Source organism: Mytilus trossulus, unplaced genomic scaffold, assembly GCF_036588685.1.
Source record: "Mytilus trossulus isolate FHL-02 unplaced genomic scaffold, PNRI_Mtr1.1.1.hap1 h1tg000445l__unscaffolded, whole genome shotgun sequence".
NCBI classification, from domain to species: domain Eukaryota; kingdom Metazoa; phylum Mollusca; class Bivalvia; order Mytilida; family Mytilidae; genus Mytilus; species Mytilus trossulus.
This window is the reverse complement of record NW_026963363.1, coordinates 58,135-75,764: the sequence shown is the minus strand read 5'-3', so window position 1 is coordinate 75,764 and position 17,630 is coordinate 58,135. Positions and strand designations below refer to the sequence as shown.

Below are 17,630 nucleotides of genomic sequence, written 5' to 3'. Positions count from 1 at the left end.
TAAACTGCATAAATTATATAAATGATAAGAATTTGAAATATTCAGTGTAAAAATAAAAAGAGATAGTATGCAATAAAGGTGTACTTGATAGTTACAAAATTTTAATACAATCCTTGGTAAACACTATCAAAATGTTATAGAGGTTACAAAATAGCAAGTACAAACTAAAAACGTTTTAATGACAGTTTGTAAGAGGTAAAAATTGTCAAAACTTTTCGCTACAGTATGATCATGAGACAGTTGTATCAAAAACTTTCATTCATAAATTTTTGTTTACAGGGTACACAACACAAGAGGAAGCTGAACTGACTGATATTTTACCCACAATTCCTCCAAATCAACATGTGTTCTATACACCTTCCTCTACAAACCGTCAATTCCTATTATCCATTGGTGACTCAGGTTTACCAAAGATTCATGTGGGTGTTCAGCAAGCTTTGGAAACTGATGAATCAAATACAGAGAGTAAACACTCAAGTGACCAAGATTCAGGAGTGTCATGGAGTGACCCTCTAGATGTTAATGAAGAAATGGAGAGATTTATCTCAATCCCTAACAATATGAACTTGAAAATCAAGGTCATTAAGGTTTCCATGGTGACTCATGTTGTTATAAATGCAGCAAACAAAGCAGAAGTTTCTGCAAAGGAAATAAGGAATAAAATTGGCAAGGTGACAACAATGGAAAGTCATCCCTCATCAGACGACACCAATCTCAGCATCAGAGAATATGATGTTAGTGTTCCTAAACAAGATGTGTTCATACATTCCAATTCTATCACTAGAAACTTAGAACTGTATATTAGTTTACACTTTCATCACTTTTGTCTTATTCTACAAGATGAAACAAGTTCAAACAATGAAATCACCGAGGTAATCCGTGTGTCATGTGACCATCTATTTTTAGCACATTATCCATTGATTGAAGGATTTGATGATGATAGTCCAAGTCATGATTGCTATTCAATATCAGCAGAAAACCTTCAAGTAGACAATCAGTTGTATACTACCAAAGGGCTTTATGACTTCCCTGTAATATTTGCACGTCAGGAACTTAAATCTAAAGACAAGGATTTCCTTGTAGAATTCCACTCCATGAACCTTTCAGAAAAGTTAGCTGTGATAAAATCCAGAAGTTTTGCTCACATTCAAGTTGTCATGGAAACTGATTGTTTGAGTCACTCATTAGTTAAAAGTGTTGAGATTGCTATGGAACCAGTCATAGGCAATGTAGATGATAGATTTGTGTATCGAATGTTAGAGGAAGTCGAAAAACTTCTACCAAATTCTCTTCAAGACAACAAGAAAGGTCTAAAAGAAATAACCAGACTACCGCAAGCTTTAAAAGTGATGTCACATGGTCTAAGTTCACCAATCAGAATAGAGCATTTAGTGATACATCCCTGTTCTTTATTGATAAGTGTCCATGCCTCATTGAAGGTATTTATAGCGTCTGACAAGACTCCGCTGTCGTTTGGGAAGTTTGAGAAAAAGAATGTGAACTCTACAGCCCACCAGCTGACTCGCGTACTAGCCATGCATTATGCTTCAGGAGCCTTGTTTAGAGCAGGTAAATATGCTAACATGATTTGACCATCCAAGTTTTAGTATATTTACTCTTTAAGTAATGTACTGTAAATTCAGAAATTAATGCGAGGTTTTTATTATTGCGAATAATGCGACTGAGTTGTAAACGCAATAATTAAAACTCGCATTTTGTAATACTTTAACTGAATTAAGCATGACTTTTCTCAAAATCGTAAAAATTAAAATCGGATTCAAGTGTAAAATGACAAAATCGCAATAATAAATGCACGCAATACTTTCTGAATTTACAGTAATTAAAGAGAAGTGAAAGATACTAAAGAGAGAGTCAAACTCATAAGTTGACAACAAACTCAACATTTCATGACAAAAAAACGCAAAACACCTAAAAGAACAACAACAGTACACAAAACACCTAAAAGAACAACAACAGTACACAAAACACCTAAAAGAACAACAACAGTACACAAAACACCTAAAAGAATAACAACAGTACACAAAACACCTAAAAGAACAACAACAGTACACAAAACACCTAAAAGAACAACAACAGTACACAAAACACCTAAAAGAATAACAACAGTACACAAAACACCTAAAAGAACAACAACAGTACACAAAACACCTAAAAGAACAACAACAGTACACAAAACACCTAAAACAATAACAACAGTACACAAAACACATAAAACAATAACAACAGTACACAAAACACAACCAGTACCAAGGAAATGAAAGACTTAGCAACTTCAAAACATACACCTAGGGGTGATCACAGGTGATCAGGGGGTGAATCAGGTGATCATGGGGTGATCTCAGGTGATTCTTGATAGTTAGCAGATCCTCCTAAAAGGTACTGTTACTGAATATAGCAGTTTATATTTTTCTAAGATTAGTTATAAAACCAGATCTTCTTACTTTCCCACTAAACATTTAGTACATGACAACAACAATGTTTATAAACTCTACATATCTTTTCCAAATCTTTTTAACAGGTAAAAACAGCATTTGTGTATTTGTTACATTGTGACTGTACATTGAAATGGCATGTATTGAGATTGAAATTCAAAGATATATGAAGTCTAACTGGACAAAATCCAAGATTTAACAATAAAATTGAGAATGGAAATGGGGAATGTATCAAAGAGACAACAACCTGACCATAGAAAAAACAACAGCAGAAGGTCACCAACAGGTCTTCAATGTAACGAGAAAATCTCACACCCGGAGGCGTCCTTCAGCTGGCCCCTAAACAAATACATGTATATACTAGTTTAGTGAATAACATTTATTTTCCTGGGTACCAATCGTTGTTGGATCTTTAGAATTTTTATATTATAGATGGTATGATAGTTGAAGGTGACTAATTTGACTTATTATTTTGACAGGTATTGTCGTTGGATCTTTGGAGATATTGGGGAACCCAACAGGTTTAGTCAGATCTATAGGCTCTGGTGTAGCAGACTTAGTACGATTACCCTATGGTGGCCTCACACAAGGACCAGGAGCATTTGTATCTGGGGTATCATCAGGGATGTCGTCCTTTGTCAGGAATATTTCTTCAGGTTAGTATTATTTTATTTCCCCTATGGTGGCCTCACACAAGGACCAGGAGCATTTGTACCTGGGGTATCATCAGGGATGTCGTCCTTTGTCAGGAATATTTCTTCATGTTAGTATTATTTTATTCCCCCTATGGTGGCCTCACACAAGGACCAAGGTTATTTGTATCTGGGGTATCATCAGGGATGTCGTCCTTTGTCAGGAATATTTCTTCAGGTTAGTATTATTTTATTTCCCCTATGGTGGCCTCACACAAGGACCAGGAACATTTGTATCTGGGGTATCATCAGGGATGTCGTCCTTTGTCAGGAATATTTTTTCAGGTTAGTATTATTTTATTCCCCCTATGGTGGCCTCACACAAGGACCAAGATTATTTGTATCTGAAGTATCATCAGGGATGTTGTCCTTTGTCAGGAATATTTCTTCAGGTAATAAGTATTAATTACAGCCCCATCGAATGGAGAGCCTCCCTATAATGATCAGTCTGTCTGTCATTAACAAATTGTGTCTGCTCTATATTAAGAGAAACCTAATAATTTCATACTTAATACTTGACATGTATATTAAACAACATCAGAGGGTGGGTCATACTGTTTGTATAACTTTCTAGGTCAAGGTTAAAAAAACTTTGGTTTCTGTGGACAACCCATTGTCCAATGGTAAAGATCTTGTCCGCTCTATTTCTTGAGAACCTTTCTGATATCAAAGTATTTACTTGACATGTATAATTAAATATTTATGTATGTACAACGTCCAAGGTCAAAAACTTTAGTTTCAGTTGACAACTTCATGTCTTAAGGTAAAGATACAATTTTTTTTTATCCCACATTATTCACAGTGGGGCCCACAGAGATGGCTCCCACAAAGATGGCTTCCATTATTTTTCAGGAATATTGACCTCTATTAAATTATTTTTCAGGAATGTTGACCTCTATTAAATTATTTTTCAGGAATGTTGACCTCTATTAAATTATTTTTCAGGAATGTTGACCTCTGTTACAAATTTTGCCTCGAGTGTTTCCCGTAACATGGAACGACTATCAATGGACGACACACATAGAGAAAGACAGGAAGAGAGAAGGAGACAACATCCAGAGGGGTTGACTAGTGGACTTAAAAATGGTCTAACAGGATTTGGAATGAGTCTACTAGGTAGGTATATTAAAAAACACCAACTTATTTATTTGTATCTGGTTCAGAGGACTGAAAAAAATGGTGTAACAGGATTTTGGAATGAGTCTCTTAGGTAGGTAAATTTTGAAGCATCAACTTATCTATTATACCCCCACATTAAAAAAGTTCTTACCTTTGTCTGTCCATCCATCTGTCTGTCATTCTGTCCATCCCAAGAATATTTTTGTCACATTTTTCTCTGGAACTACATTACAAGGATTTCTAAAATTTTATTTCAGGATTTATATAAGTCAGTTATACCTTATGATGCGTTTTCAGATTCATCACTTAACAAATTCCTATTTACCGAACACTTTTATCATTTAACACGTGATAGCCAAGTTTAAAATTTTCATCACATTTTTGTCATGAACTACAATACAAGGATTTCTGAAATTTTGTTTCAGGGTTTATATAAGTCAATTATACAGTGTGATGGGTTTTCAGATTCATCAGTAAAAATCTTTCTGTTTACCTAAATATTTTGTGAGGGGCATCATCAATGAGCAGTAGCTCACAGTTTTACTTTTTTTGTTTCTGGTTTAGTGACTGATAAAAATTTGTCATGTTCTGCTGAATTGGAGCTCATAAGAATGAAGCATTTTTCTCAAAATACTTCTGTCTCCTTTTTAATAAAGACTAATAACTTGAGTGAATAATGTTTTTACACCATTTACATTCTGACAAATGGTCTTCTTTTTATGACAGGTGCTGTTGCAGGTCTAGCTGATCAGCCATTACAAAATCTGATGTCACGAAGTGAGAGTGAAGGTCAAAGGTCAGCTGCCACAGAATTAGTGTCCGGGGTTGGAAAAGGACTTGTGGGAGTGTTTACCAAGCCTATTGGTGGAGCTGCAGAATTCTTTTCACAGACAGGTCAAGGTAAGGTTAAAGGTCAACTTTCACAGAAGAAGTGTTATTCAGATTAAAAGGATGGTTGAAGTTCACATTCTTCAGGATCTATTAAAAACAAAACTTTACGACACAAAAGATGCTTTCATCTTCCCAATTGTGAGCTTTCCATTTCTATGTAGCAACATCCCAGCAGCGCCTGCATTAAGAGTATATAATTTTTTTAACGCCATCACAAGTTGATTGACCGTTATGGAATAACAGTTTCACAGATGATGTTGGATATGTTCGTCCATCTGGTCTTCACTCTATTTAAAAACAACCACTGACCTTACTTCTTTCTTGATTTTCCTAAAATATTTGATCCTTTGGCTAAGTTAAATTGGGGTCAAAATATTTTGTTTTTGTTAAATATGAAATAAACTGATCAAAATCTGTTTCACATTCTGTTTCACCACTTGACCAGCCCTCAGGACCTTTGGCCCTTGGGACCGATATTGGTTTCTTATAGTGATACAGGATGTGATGCAGAATTTGCCATGTATTTTAATGTCTTATTTATGGGCATTAGGTTTTCTGGTCTGTGCGTCCGTTGGTCCATGTTCCATTCGCCTGACCCTCTGTCCCACTTCAGGTTAAACTCTAATCAACTTGAAACTTAGTACACATGTTCCCTATGATACGATCTTTTTAATTTTTCTCCCAAATTAGAGATTTTACCCCATTTTCATGGTACACTGATCATAGAAAGTGATAGTGCGGATTGGGCATCCATGTACTATGGACACATTCTTGTTCTATATATAACATTTCCTTTTTTTCAGGATTATTGTATGGTACTGGATTATCTGGGAACATCATAAAACCCTGCTATCCTTCTGACAACTTGGTTATTAGTGATATGTGCAACAGTCGACTAAAATATGTTAGGTATAATGTCTAAATCATATAAAACACTGCTATCCTTCTGACAACTTGGTTATTAGTGACATGTGCAACAGTCGACTAAAATATGTCAGGTATAATGTCTAAATCATATAAAACACTGCTATCCTTCTGACAACTTGGTTGTTAGTGACATGTGCAACAGTCGACTAAAATATGTCAGGTATAATGTCTAAATCATATAAATACCCTGCTGCTATGCTTCTGAGGGTATGACTTGAGACACACTACATATATATATATAAAAGAATGTGGCAGGATTTCACATGTTTACATCAGCTTAATCCAGATACCTAGTTAAAGCTTATAGTGAAGATCCATCTTTATAACCTTGATAAGATAAGGGAAAAATAAAAAATATTGATGCAGTCTGCAGACTTAACCTTTGAAGCTGGTCAAATTGCTTTTGGGCCTGTAAAAATTATCTCTATAGCCCAACAGATTTTAATTACTGGTAAAATTTTCAAATTATGAGCTCCAGGCCTGCAGAGAAAGATTATCATGAAGTCTGAAGATGTATAACTGTCATTAGATATAAACTTTATATTATAAAAAAGAAGATGTGGTATGATTGCCAATGAGACAACTGTTCACATATGCTTGGTTCAATATTTTATAAAATCTTGCCAGAACTATAGTATGTTAAAGGTACTGATGTAGAATGTTTGTGTTTAAGGAAACTACTACAGTGCCTTCCTAAGTGTCAACTACAGTCTTCTTTATTGGCTAATTATCTGGATGTCATGGATACAGAGGTCAAGGTTGAACTCCTGTTGACTAATGAACTGATGATTATGATCAGTATAGATGACGACAGTCAGCAACAAGCATTCTCATTGGTGGAACTAGAGATTAAAGTTGAGTCAGATAACCCTCAACTGATAACATTTGTGTGGAGAGATTCCTTCCATCAAGATGTGCCTCAGGTTGGTATGGTTACTGTAGAGGTCAACAATATTTTGACCTTGAAGGTTGAGCATGACATTATGAACATTTTCTATAACATTTACCAGTTTTCCTTGCCTGATTCAATGGTTTCTTATAGAATTTATTTTTGGTTGAGTTGCTGGAAAATTTTTACATTTTTTTTTGATTTTGGAACTTTTCAAACAAAATTTACAATCTTTGTGTGATTGTAAACTACATTGTTAATATTCTACATTGATTTGTCACAAATATTGCATCCAGGCCATTTGATATTTTGCACAATTTTTTATTTTGTGCATTATGATTCATATTACATGTTTTTGTGTGTGTTTGTTTGACATCTTTGTAGGTTATTTATTGAGCTAAATGTTTTATAACAATATAAACTTTTATATCATTAGGTGTCTTTAGGTTATTGATTTTGCTAAATGTTTTTAATAACAATATAAATGTTTAAACAGGTGTCAGTAGGCTGTGTAAAGGTAGGAAGAACACTAGTTATAGATGTTTATCTAATCTGTGGCAAAATGCTTCAAAATTAAGCTTTCTGTAGAACCAGGAAAAACAATTTTATTATACATATTTACTCATTATGCTTTTATATAAATTCAGAAAGATGAGTACTATATTATCAAGTTTGGATTAACTGTGAAGTGCACTACATTCTTAAATGTTGCTTAGAAGTCATGTTACTCAAAGAATACATATACTGTGGAGTCATTTATTTTCGTGGGAACCAATTTTCGTGGTTTGAAGAAAATTGACATATTCGTGGATATTTAATTTCGTGGTTTTGGCAAAGTCTACACTCATTGCTTTAGAAAATTTGTTTTTTCGTTGAACATTTGAATTCGTGGTTCTCCTGTACCCACGAAATCCACGAAAATTGGTATCGAACGAATATTAATGAATCCACAGTATTTCTTTTTTATTTTATAATTCATCTGTTGACTGATTACTTATTTATTAAATGATTACAATCCAAAATTCTGTACTTTTCTTCAAATAACCTATTTTTCCATTAGATGAAAATATAGATCTGTTCTACAGAAAGCGTTGGGATTTCATAATCTCTTGGTGTCATTATCACGTGGACTTCATCACACTTTTTATCTGAATCACTTGGCATCATTTTCAGCATCATAAAAGTATCCAAATTTCAATATCGAAGTACTTCCTATTATCACCAAAATTATAGGAGTTATTCCCCAATCTCTTCGCTAATTTATGTTTTAACTTTTTGCCTATTATCTCAAAGTATATCTTTCAAAAATGCAAATATGACTGAAACCATTTAATGATTTCTTATAAATAGTCATTGTCCTTACATGATGATTTTTGACTAATTTTCTTGTTTTAACTAATATCTCTGACACTATAAAATATAGAAATTAGCCAAACTAATGATAAGCAATACAAGATCTACATTGTACATGAAAGCCAATGACCTAAAGCATTAGATTATAGATGGCTCATATAGGAACTGTCCTTAAATGACAAGTTTTAATCATTTTCATGACTTTTATCAAGAAAACTGTATAAGATAAATAGATAAAGTTAACATTTTTTAAAAATGATCAGCAATACAGGGGTCTGTTGTTCAACTTGTAGTTAAATATGCCAGGAAACATTGCCCTTAAATGACACTTTTCTTTTTTTTTTACTAATGTTTGTGATTTGATTATTAATCTCTTAACCAATAATAGATAATGTAGAATCTGTAAACAATAAAAATGATCAGCTCTACAAGATCTACAAAAATGTCAAATTACCATTGGAGTAATTGCCCTTTTAAAAAGGGGCGTAAAAATGGGCGGTATCTGCACGGGAGAACGCGAAATAAAATTGCCATTTCATGATGAACGAAAAATTAAAAATTTCTTGCAAGTTGATCTTTTTACCGATTTCACGAAACACAGTGAATAACAAACCTTTTTCACGGCTGCATGTGAAATAAAAATGGCAAAACACGTTGCACGAAAATAACCCTTTACCACCCTCTTATAAGACTATTTTTTACTGATATCTTATAAACATTCGAAACTGTCAACATAAATAAATGAATATAAATTCAAGATCTTCACAAATGCAGCTAATATAAAGATGAATGTTCTTATAGGTGAGCAATTCAGACTCTGGTGAGCCTCTTGTTTGTTTTAATACACATCTATCTTACATGTAGCATACTGTGTTGATCATCCAAAATCACATATCATGTTTTCTTGTATTCACTTTTTGATTAATTTCATAGATGTTGATTTTAAGTAATATTTCAGTTATTTGGGGCCAGTCAGCTGATTTCAATAGACCTATAAACAACTTTAGTTCCGGGTTCAGATGAGACTGGTTTATTTATTAAACAGCAATTAATTTGAGGACAGATAATACTTTATGTGGAGGCCAGTTTACACAGGGTTTTACTTTTTTCAGTATTCAGTTTTGAAACGAGTCCCGTTTTATAGGGGCCAGTTTACCAAGATTTTTACTTTATTCAGAATACACAGTTTTAAAAAGGGAGTTTAGATTTTAGGCCAGTTAAGACATGTTTCAAGTTTATACAGGGTCAATTTACACAGGTAAATGTCATATGAAAGACAGAAGTATATGATAAGAATGAGCGCAATTAAGACCATTTTGGTGTATACATTTTATTTTCATAAAAATACAGTAATATGATTCTAGCCTTTTGGTTGATGAATAAGACAGAAACATGTCATATATGCACTTGCGTAATGTATGCCATCTTAATTGTAGTTTTAATCTTTTCAGACTGAAAAAGAAAACAAAGACCGAGTAGCTGCCTTTATTGACGGAACATCGGAATTTGTCAGACCAGATATTTCTCTCAAACTAAATCTCAATCCAGCCAATGAAATATCAGATTTCCCACAAGTGTCCCCATCAGAATCTGTAGAATCGGGAGAAGACAGTCGACCTATATCACCATCATTGTCCAATACATGTAGACCTAGCTTGGCTCCAGAATATCATTTTCTTATAGACCCATACTCTAAAGATGTGTTTATTGCAATTTTCAATGCTACTAAACTGAAATTATCCGGGAAAGGGTTTATTTTGTAAAGTAAAAAATGTTAAAAGACAAACTTATTTGTACAATTTTTTTTATACATAAGAGATGCATTGTGATTTTATAAGCTGATCCATTGATGGGCTCTGTTTTGTTCATAGTAAATATTCGATTAATTTTCAAAGTTTTGTGCAGATATTTTTTAAGCACCACATGGCAAGAATGGGGGAGACAAAAATTTATATCATAATATAACTGTTAAGATAATGTTTGTATGTTTGTATTTGTTTATTAATTATGTTTATTTATTTAATAATTTTGCTATATGTTTTTGCTTTCTATGCAGTAATTATATATTTTATGTTAATGTGATTTTGATGAGTTGATTCTTTGGAAGAAACATTCATTGTTGGTTTGCAACAGTACATTATGTCCGAGTAAACCTGGACTCGGGCAGTGTCTATTGTTTCGAGCCCAACATAACAGTTTTTCATTAAATTTGGAGGGTGAAAATGCTTAATCTTTTGTAGAATAACATTGGGTTTTTGTTGTGTTTTTTTTTGGGGGGGGAGGGGGGTCACATTGTTTATCTTTTTTTGAACCAATTGATTTTGTTTGTTTCCTTTTGTAATTTATAAATAACAATGTGTATGTTTGTGTTGATAAGAGAACAATGTAAATAATAAGTTAGGAGAGTAATGGTTAACTTGGTACCATGGCTACACTCTGTTTTATCTTAATTAATTTAGTGATCAGAAAAAAGTTTAAAAGAAAATGATGGGGATTGAGTGCTTCTTATTCTTATGTTGTGATGTTAAACCAATGTCCTAGGCCTATGGGACAGTTTAGTGTAACTAAACTTATGTTAAAGTATTGTCACGGGTTTGGGTAGCGTGTACGTGACACATTTAACTCTACTAATAAAATAAGGATGTGGTTCATGGGACTAGGAAAATATGTTAATCAAATCGAGAAATAATGTAATACATGTATACAATATATGATTTATTTGACTTCTAATGCTATTTTTATGACAGGATTTCAAACGTTACAATAAAGTTAATTTGTTCTTTTGTTGTCTTTTTCTTTACTTTGACTTCATGAGCTAATCTTTTAAAACGGGTTAGTCTGCCTTGTACCAATTATTCGAGCCTTATATCAAATCAATATATCGAGATTAACCCCGTATATGAATAAATATATGTACGCAAATGTTCTCTTTTCGGAATTATGTCCGACTAGAACTAACTTCAGTCACTTTAATGTTGAAGTATAAATTTATATTTTCGTCCTGAATAGCTTGTTTCTTCTTGAAATTTGTAATAAATTGTGAGAATCACCTCAGTAAAGTAATTTTAAAGCTTAAATAAGCTATAAAATATATATGTTTTTATATTAAAGTTATTAGATAAAATAAATTTTCTCTGTACCTTTTCTTTTTGTGAATTCTGTAATTTTTCCCGTATGTCCTATCCTCTTTGATTGTCGAATCCCAGAACCTCGAATAAGCCAAACGCTCTTGTTTTTATATTACGATGCTATGTAGCTATAGCAATTGCTAAAATTTAGCTGTTCCTATGGTGTCCCCATAGTTACAGCTAAGAGTGGCGCGAAATTCGCCGTCTCTTAAGTAACAATAAGAATCTTGTATTTTCATTCCAACAACATGTTACTTCTTTGTACTACCAATATTATTCAGCTTTCATTAAATAAACCTCAAATAAACTTTATTTCAATGAAAACTATTACCAAATATAGAATCAGGGTAAATTTACCCATATCGAGCCTCTGAAAGTTTCCTTCTATTTTTATCCAAGTACGCACATGCGCAAATTCAACTTTCGAATACACATCCTCTATGGAATTTAGTACATCGGGAGTTTGTAAACATTGACTGATAATACAACAATTTGAAATAAAAATGAAATGTTGGCATGCTAAAAGTAAAACTAGAAGAAGTCCAACCGACGTATAACCTCTGAAACAGCTGTCATGTGCTTGAACGAAAGAAATCCTCTAAAACCAGACGTCCCACTTCGTACACAAAATGTATGTTGACTCCTCCACATGTGCTTACATTTACCAATCTCATATACCAAATATTTATGTAAATGAAACTATACCATTAACTGTATCATATGTTACGTTGGTATAAGTAATGTGCAAAGTTAATAACTTACACAACCTCTTGTAATAAAAAGGGGGGGGGGGTCAGTTTGTAGATCATTACAGTATGCTGGTCATACAAAGACAACAAACAAAACTTCATTCAAAATAACTTGTGTGTTGTCTCCCTTTACTTCTTGTGTATTATCTCCCTTGTTTGATTCTATTAAATTGAGATAAACCTACATTTAATGTAAAGGTATGATTTTTATGTTATTTATTATAATTATTATGAGGGAAGATATTCTGCTGTTATGAAGAGGAGAAATAAATTATTTAAATACTCGTTCTGCTGTTATTTGTATGGAAAAGAATGAATGTACTGTAATAATAAACAGCAATCTAATAAAAAGAATATATGACACAAACAAGATATGACACAATTTGGAAAACATAACACTAATAAAATGTACCAAGATGACACTAATAAAATGTAACAACAAGACACTTATAAAATGTAACAACAAGACACTATAATACTACGAGAAGTAAACAATAAATCGTGAATGAGTCCATATGTCACAGATGATTCCATTTGCATTTGATGATGATTTGCATATAACAATATATAGACATATTTCTAGAACAGTAAAGGTGATGCCACCAAAATTCTTTTTACAGGAGCATAACTCTAGAATGGTATAAGTTACACCACCAAAGTTCAATCTGGATCTATGTTTTCTGATAAAGGAAGGTCAAGAAATAATCTATAAAATCTTATAAAAAAATCTGAAGAAACTGTTTTTAAAGTTAACTGTAATATGTGTGATTGGTGTTTTGCTCATTGTTAAAGGTTGTATGGTAACCTATCTATACCTGTTAACTTCTATGTACGTCATTTGGTCTCTCGTGGCGAGTTGTCTCATTTGTAATCATACCTCATCTTTTTATTTAAATATCATAAATCTGTTTTTAGAACTCTAGCACCATGTGTGAGAATACTCACTATACCATGTAGAGAAGTGTAGTAGGATTTTAATCAGAATGACAGAAACATAATGAGTGCCAATTTGTGACACAACTTACCAGGAGCCTGTAATTCAGTGGTTGTCGTTTGTTTATGTGTTACATATTTGTTATTCGTTCATTTTTTTTTACATTTATAAGGCTGTTAGTTTTCTCGTTTGAATTGTTTTACATTGTCTTATCAGGGCCTTTTATAGCTGACTATATGCGGTATGGGCTTTGCTCATTGTTGAAGGCCGTACGGTGACCTATAGTTGTCTCATTGGCAATCATACCACATCTTCTTTTTTATACAACACTCTACCACATCTTTATATGAACAAATATAAATGACAAGCTGATCAGTATTATATTCTGTACTATACTAGAATTAGTCATGTCTACTAACAAAAGAAATAATCTATAACTAAACTCAATGTAATTAAAATAAATAATTTATTTATAACAAAATAAAACAAATATTAACAACAAATTATTAATGCCTTCAGTCTGTGTACCATTAATTAAACTATAAATGGATAAATTTTGCTGAGTTTTCTGGGTATTTTATTGTCTTATCTTCTGATCTTCCTAAACAATCAACTTAAAAGGAGAGGATATTTTCATGGCATAATCTTGATTGCAAGATCAGTTCTCAAACTGAACCTCAGTGAATATAACAAAGCCTTCATACAATTAAGATCTTCTGTTTTACAGAACTTTTTACTAAATGAATTGATCAAGATATCTATGATCTCTCTAGTTCATTTATAATTAAATTATTGTTAATCCACACGAAAATGTTTCCAAATAAAATATTTCAATTCTTTTTTTCCAAGATTTTATCTTCATTGAAAAAGTAGGAAAATAATAAACCCATCACAACTATTTCCCACTTTATAGTACCAGAATCTGATTATAATGACTCTTTTTAAATTAATGACACTACACTATCTTGACTGAAAAGACTAACATAAAATGTAACATTTCATTCAATACAAAACAGTTTTGACAAACGAGGGAGAAGTTCATGAAGCATAGACTTCATAATTATGATGTTTTTCTGATAGGGGATAGTTTGATAAAACAATTTAATCTGATCCTGACCATTCACAGTCATTAATATATAAAACAGAAATCCATTCTAACAGGTTAAAATTGTTGCCCAAAAAAAAAATCTATTTTATTAGATAAGACAAAAATAATAAAGAAAAACTATGCTTCAAAAATACTAAAATTGTGAAATTTTCAGATTTATATTACTGTATAATGTCTATGTTCTTCTCTGTGTACCTTTGTACCTACACCGGTTTATCAGAATAAAGTGTATATAGATTTATAGACATCTTCAAAAATGACAAGCAGCATGAATCTTTTTTAACTGCTATCCTCAGATTTAAAAGAGATAATTATACGGGAGGATTAAATAAGAGCCTACAACTCCATGTGTTAATGAGTACTTGCACAGTCCATTGGGTTAATAGATAGATGTAACAAATAATAAGATTTCTTGTAATAATTTTCACTAAGATACATTAAGGGTTCCTCAGTATCTATTCCGATCAACTTTCTCCAAAGCTATACTGTCAACTTAAACATTCTGGTGCATTGCTCACTTCTAACTATATACTTCAAATATAATAAAAAGTTACATACATTTAACAACTTTCAATATCAGACTTATAGTAAATATACAATGTATCTGCTGTCAATCTACCATGTCTTACATCCACATAACTCCCTGGTCTGACAACAGTTCTATTGCACAAACATTTCTTCAAAGATCTTCTGTATGAGATTTCTACATCATCACAATATCAGTCCTCCAACTTTAACCTCGGTGAATACCCCAAAGATCTTTAGTATGAGATTTCTACATCAGTTCTAAAGGTTTAACAATATCAGTTCTCCAACTTTAACCTCAGTGAATATCACTAAGGTTTCAGGTATATATATGGCTCTGATAAGATCTAACATTTAGTGAATTTCTGACTAAATATTACAAAGGTCTTTAATGTATATTTGTAACACTGATGAGATCTCCCATATTGTGAATTTCTGACTAAATTCATTTTACTATATATTTAGTGTTTAGTGTTCATTTATTAGTTATGGGTCTATAATGTAAAGTTAGATCTCCACTCTGTTTCCAGATGAAATGTTTCACTGTCCTTAAGTCCATGTTGGCATCCAAGACCTGAAAATAAAAAGGTATGAGAAAGTGGAACTCAAATTTGCTTACCAAGCCCTGCTAGGATGAGGAAACACAAAAAGCACAGACTCAACAAACAAAATATTCAAGTTAAATATTAATTCCATTTGTTATTAAAAATCTGTATGAGTATACTCCTTTCTAATGACCGTCTTTAAATAGTTTTGTTTGTTTTTTACATTGATTCATGATTGGTGTAAATAAATTCAAGAGTTATTTCCCTTTGACTAATGTTTTTCCTTGTTGGAAGACATTAGATAGAATTTGTTTCTTCATAAAATCTGAATAAATTAATTATTAACAAAAGTATGAACTTCTGTTTGAAACAACAAAATGTTAAGAGTATTCTGGAATTTAGAGTTAAATCATGCTACTTTGTTGATTTTGATACATTTAAAAATTTAACATTTTATTTTAAGAATTGCTGCTTGCTTTACTGGATGTTGATCAATGAAATACAATGTCATTTGCCTCTTACAATTACAAATTATGATATTTTTTATCATGTCATTTAATTTCAGTGCCATACCTGTTTATTGATCAATAATTCTACTTTCTCTTTACCTGTTCATTACACAAGAATTCTACTTTACCTGTTCATTGCACAATAATTCTACTTTCTCTTTACCTGTTCATTGCACAATAATTCTACTTTCTCTTTACCTGTTCATTGCACAATAATTCTACTTTCTCTTTACCTGTTCATTGCACAATAATTCTACTTTCTCTTTACCTGTTCATTGCACAATAATTCTACTTTCTCTTTACCTGTTCATTGCACAATAATTCTACTTTCTCTTTACCTGTTCATTGATCAATAATTCTACTTTCACTTTACCTGTTCATTGCACAATAATTCTACTTTCTCTTCTGTCATAGCAGAATCTGATGATTTTTCTTTCTCTGTTTTCTCTCCTCCCCCGTTCCCTCCTGACTGTGACCCAGTTTCTGACCCCTGACCAAGAACTTTCTCATACACATGCTCTATGACCTTTCTGACCTGTATCATATCACTAGCTGACAATCTGTCTCTGTAAAAGAATATAGAAATCATGACAAACATAATGTAGAGGTCTAGAAGATAAAATACTTTAGAGGTCATTGGTAGGAGAAGACAACAAATTACTGAAGGGAATTTGGACAGTTGCATCAGTGAATAAGAGTTTTAAACCTTTTTCCTAGAGAACGGTTTGTTTATATCTTGGTACTCAGATGATTCTGTTTCCCGCAGGTGATAATTTTTATAGCTCTAATGAGTCTTATCTGATTATTTTTATTTTTGGGCATGAATAAATTATCTTGAGTGGTATAATAAAACACACTGTTGTTCTGCAGAGACGATAAAAAACATCTTTTATAATTTTTAGTATTTAAATTGTTTAAGGATATGAGATTGTAAGATGTATGTTGACAGAAATAATGGTAGGTAGTGAAGATATATAACACTTACTTTTTGATTGTTTTAATACCAGTACAGGGATGAGGTTGTAAGAAGAATGGTATCTTGTTGGATTTTGGTGTATTTCTCTGAAAAATACAAAAGTCACTTTTCTTATAAGCTACAATGTCTGAAGTCTATGATTTTCGCTTAACAAGTAAACATAATGGTTTAGAGACCAGATGAAGCCCTCCTACAGGTGCATAATTTTCTAATTGTGTTGAGACTTTGACACATCAACTGTTTTCATGCTCAATGCAAAAAAAAACCATCTAATTGTCTAAGATTTAATTTTACAAAGCAGTCATCTCTTTCTTTTTATCGCTTGAATATTTTCAAGGGACTTTGTGACATTAAGATGAAATAAACTTTTGAAACCTTAATAAAAGTATCTTTTTTCTGTCAAATACAAAATGAGAAAATTTCAAATAAAACATTTCAATGCTTAATATTCTGTACAAAAAAAAATCATTTTGAATATGCTTCTAACACTGTATACAATACACATTTTTAGAAAGACCACTTGCATTTTTCTAAAAATAAATAATTAAGATGTTGACCTACATGAACGACAACATCCACCACCCAGGAAGGTACTGTCTCATTCAGTAACATTTGTTCTGTATCACCACCAGCATCTCTGGCTAGTAGTCTGAATAGAGCTCGGCCTCCAACCTCACAGAATATCACAGGTGTATGACCAGGAACACAGAAGTAAGGTTGACAGGCGTCACCAGCGCCACTGTCTGTCATCATACCATTTATATTATCTGTAAATGATATCAATACTCGACATTAAACCTCAGTGAATATGACCAAGAACAGGACTGATGGA

At 32.4% G+C, this 17,630-nt stretch overlaps 2 protein-coding genes across 2 annotated transcripts in view; one reads left to right on the top strand and one right to left on the bottom strand.

Moving 5' to 3' along the window:
* LOC134702392 (intermembrane lipid transfer protein VPS13B-like) overlaps positions 1-10,786 on the top strand; it is a 74,375-nt gene extending 63,589 nt beyond the window's left edge. The window contains exons 44-50 of the mRNA XM_063563296.1: positions 280-1,569; positions 2,933-3,109; positions 4,091-4,261; positions 4,991-5,164; positions 5,959-6,064; positions 6,756-7,005; positions 9,776-10,786. Coding sequence (XP_063419366.1) covers positions 280-1,569; positions 2,933-3,109; positions 4,091-4,261; positions 4,991-5,164; positions 5,959-6,064; positions 6,756-7,005; positions 9,776-10,087 — 2,480 coding nt within the window. The 3' untranslated portion in view covers positions 10,088-10,786. The remainder of the gene's footprint in view (positions 1-279; positions 1,570-2,932; positions 3,110-4,090; positions 4,262-4,990; positions 5,165-5,958; positions 6,065-6,755; positions 7,006-9,775) is intronic.
* Positions 10,787-13,584: 2,798 nt separating this feature from the next.
* Positions 13,585-17,630, bottom strand: part of LOC134702381 (WD repeat-containing protein 48-like) — a 37,693-nt gene continuing 33,647 nt past the window's right edge. The window contains exons 15-18 of the mRNA XM_063563287.1: positions 17,360-17,565; positions 16,808-16,884; positions 16,196-16,388; positions 13,585-15,342 (exon numbers count right to left, since the gene is read on the bottom strand). Of these exons, the coding sequence (XP_063419357.1) occupies positions 15,244-15,342; positions 16,196-16,388; positions 16,808-16,884; positions 17,360-17,565 (575 nt within the window). The 3' untranslated portion in view covers positions 13,585-15,243. The remainder of the gene's footprint in view (positions 15,343-16,195; positions 16,389-16,807; positions 16,885-17,359; positions 17,566-17,630) is intronic.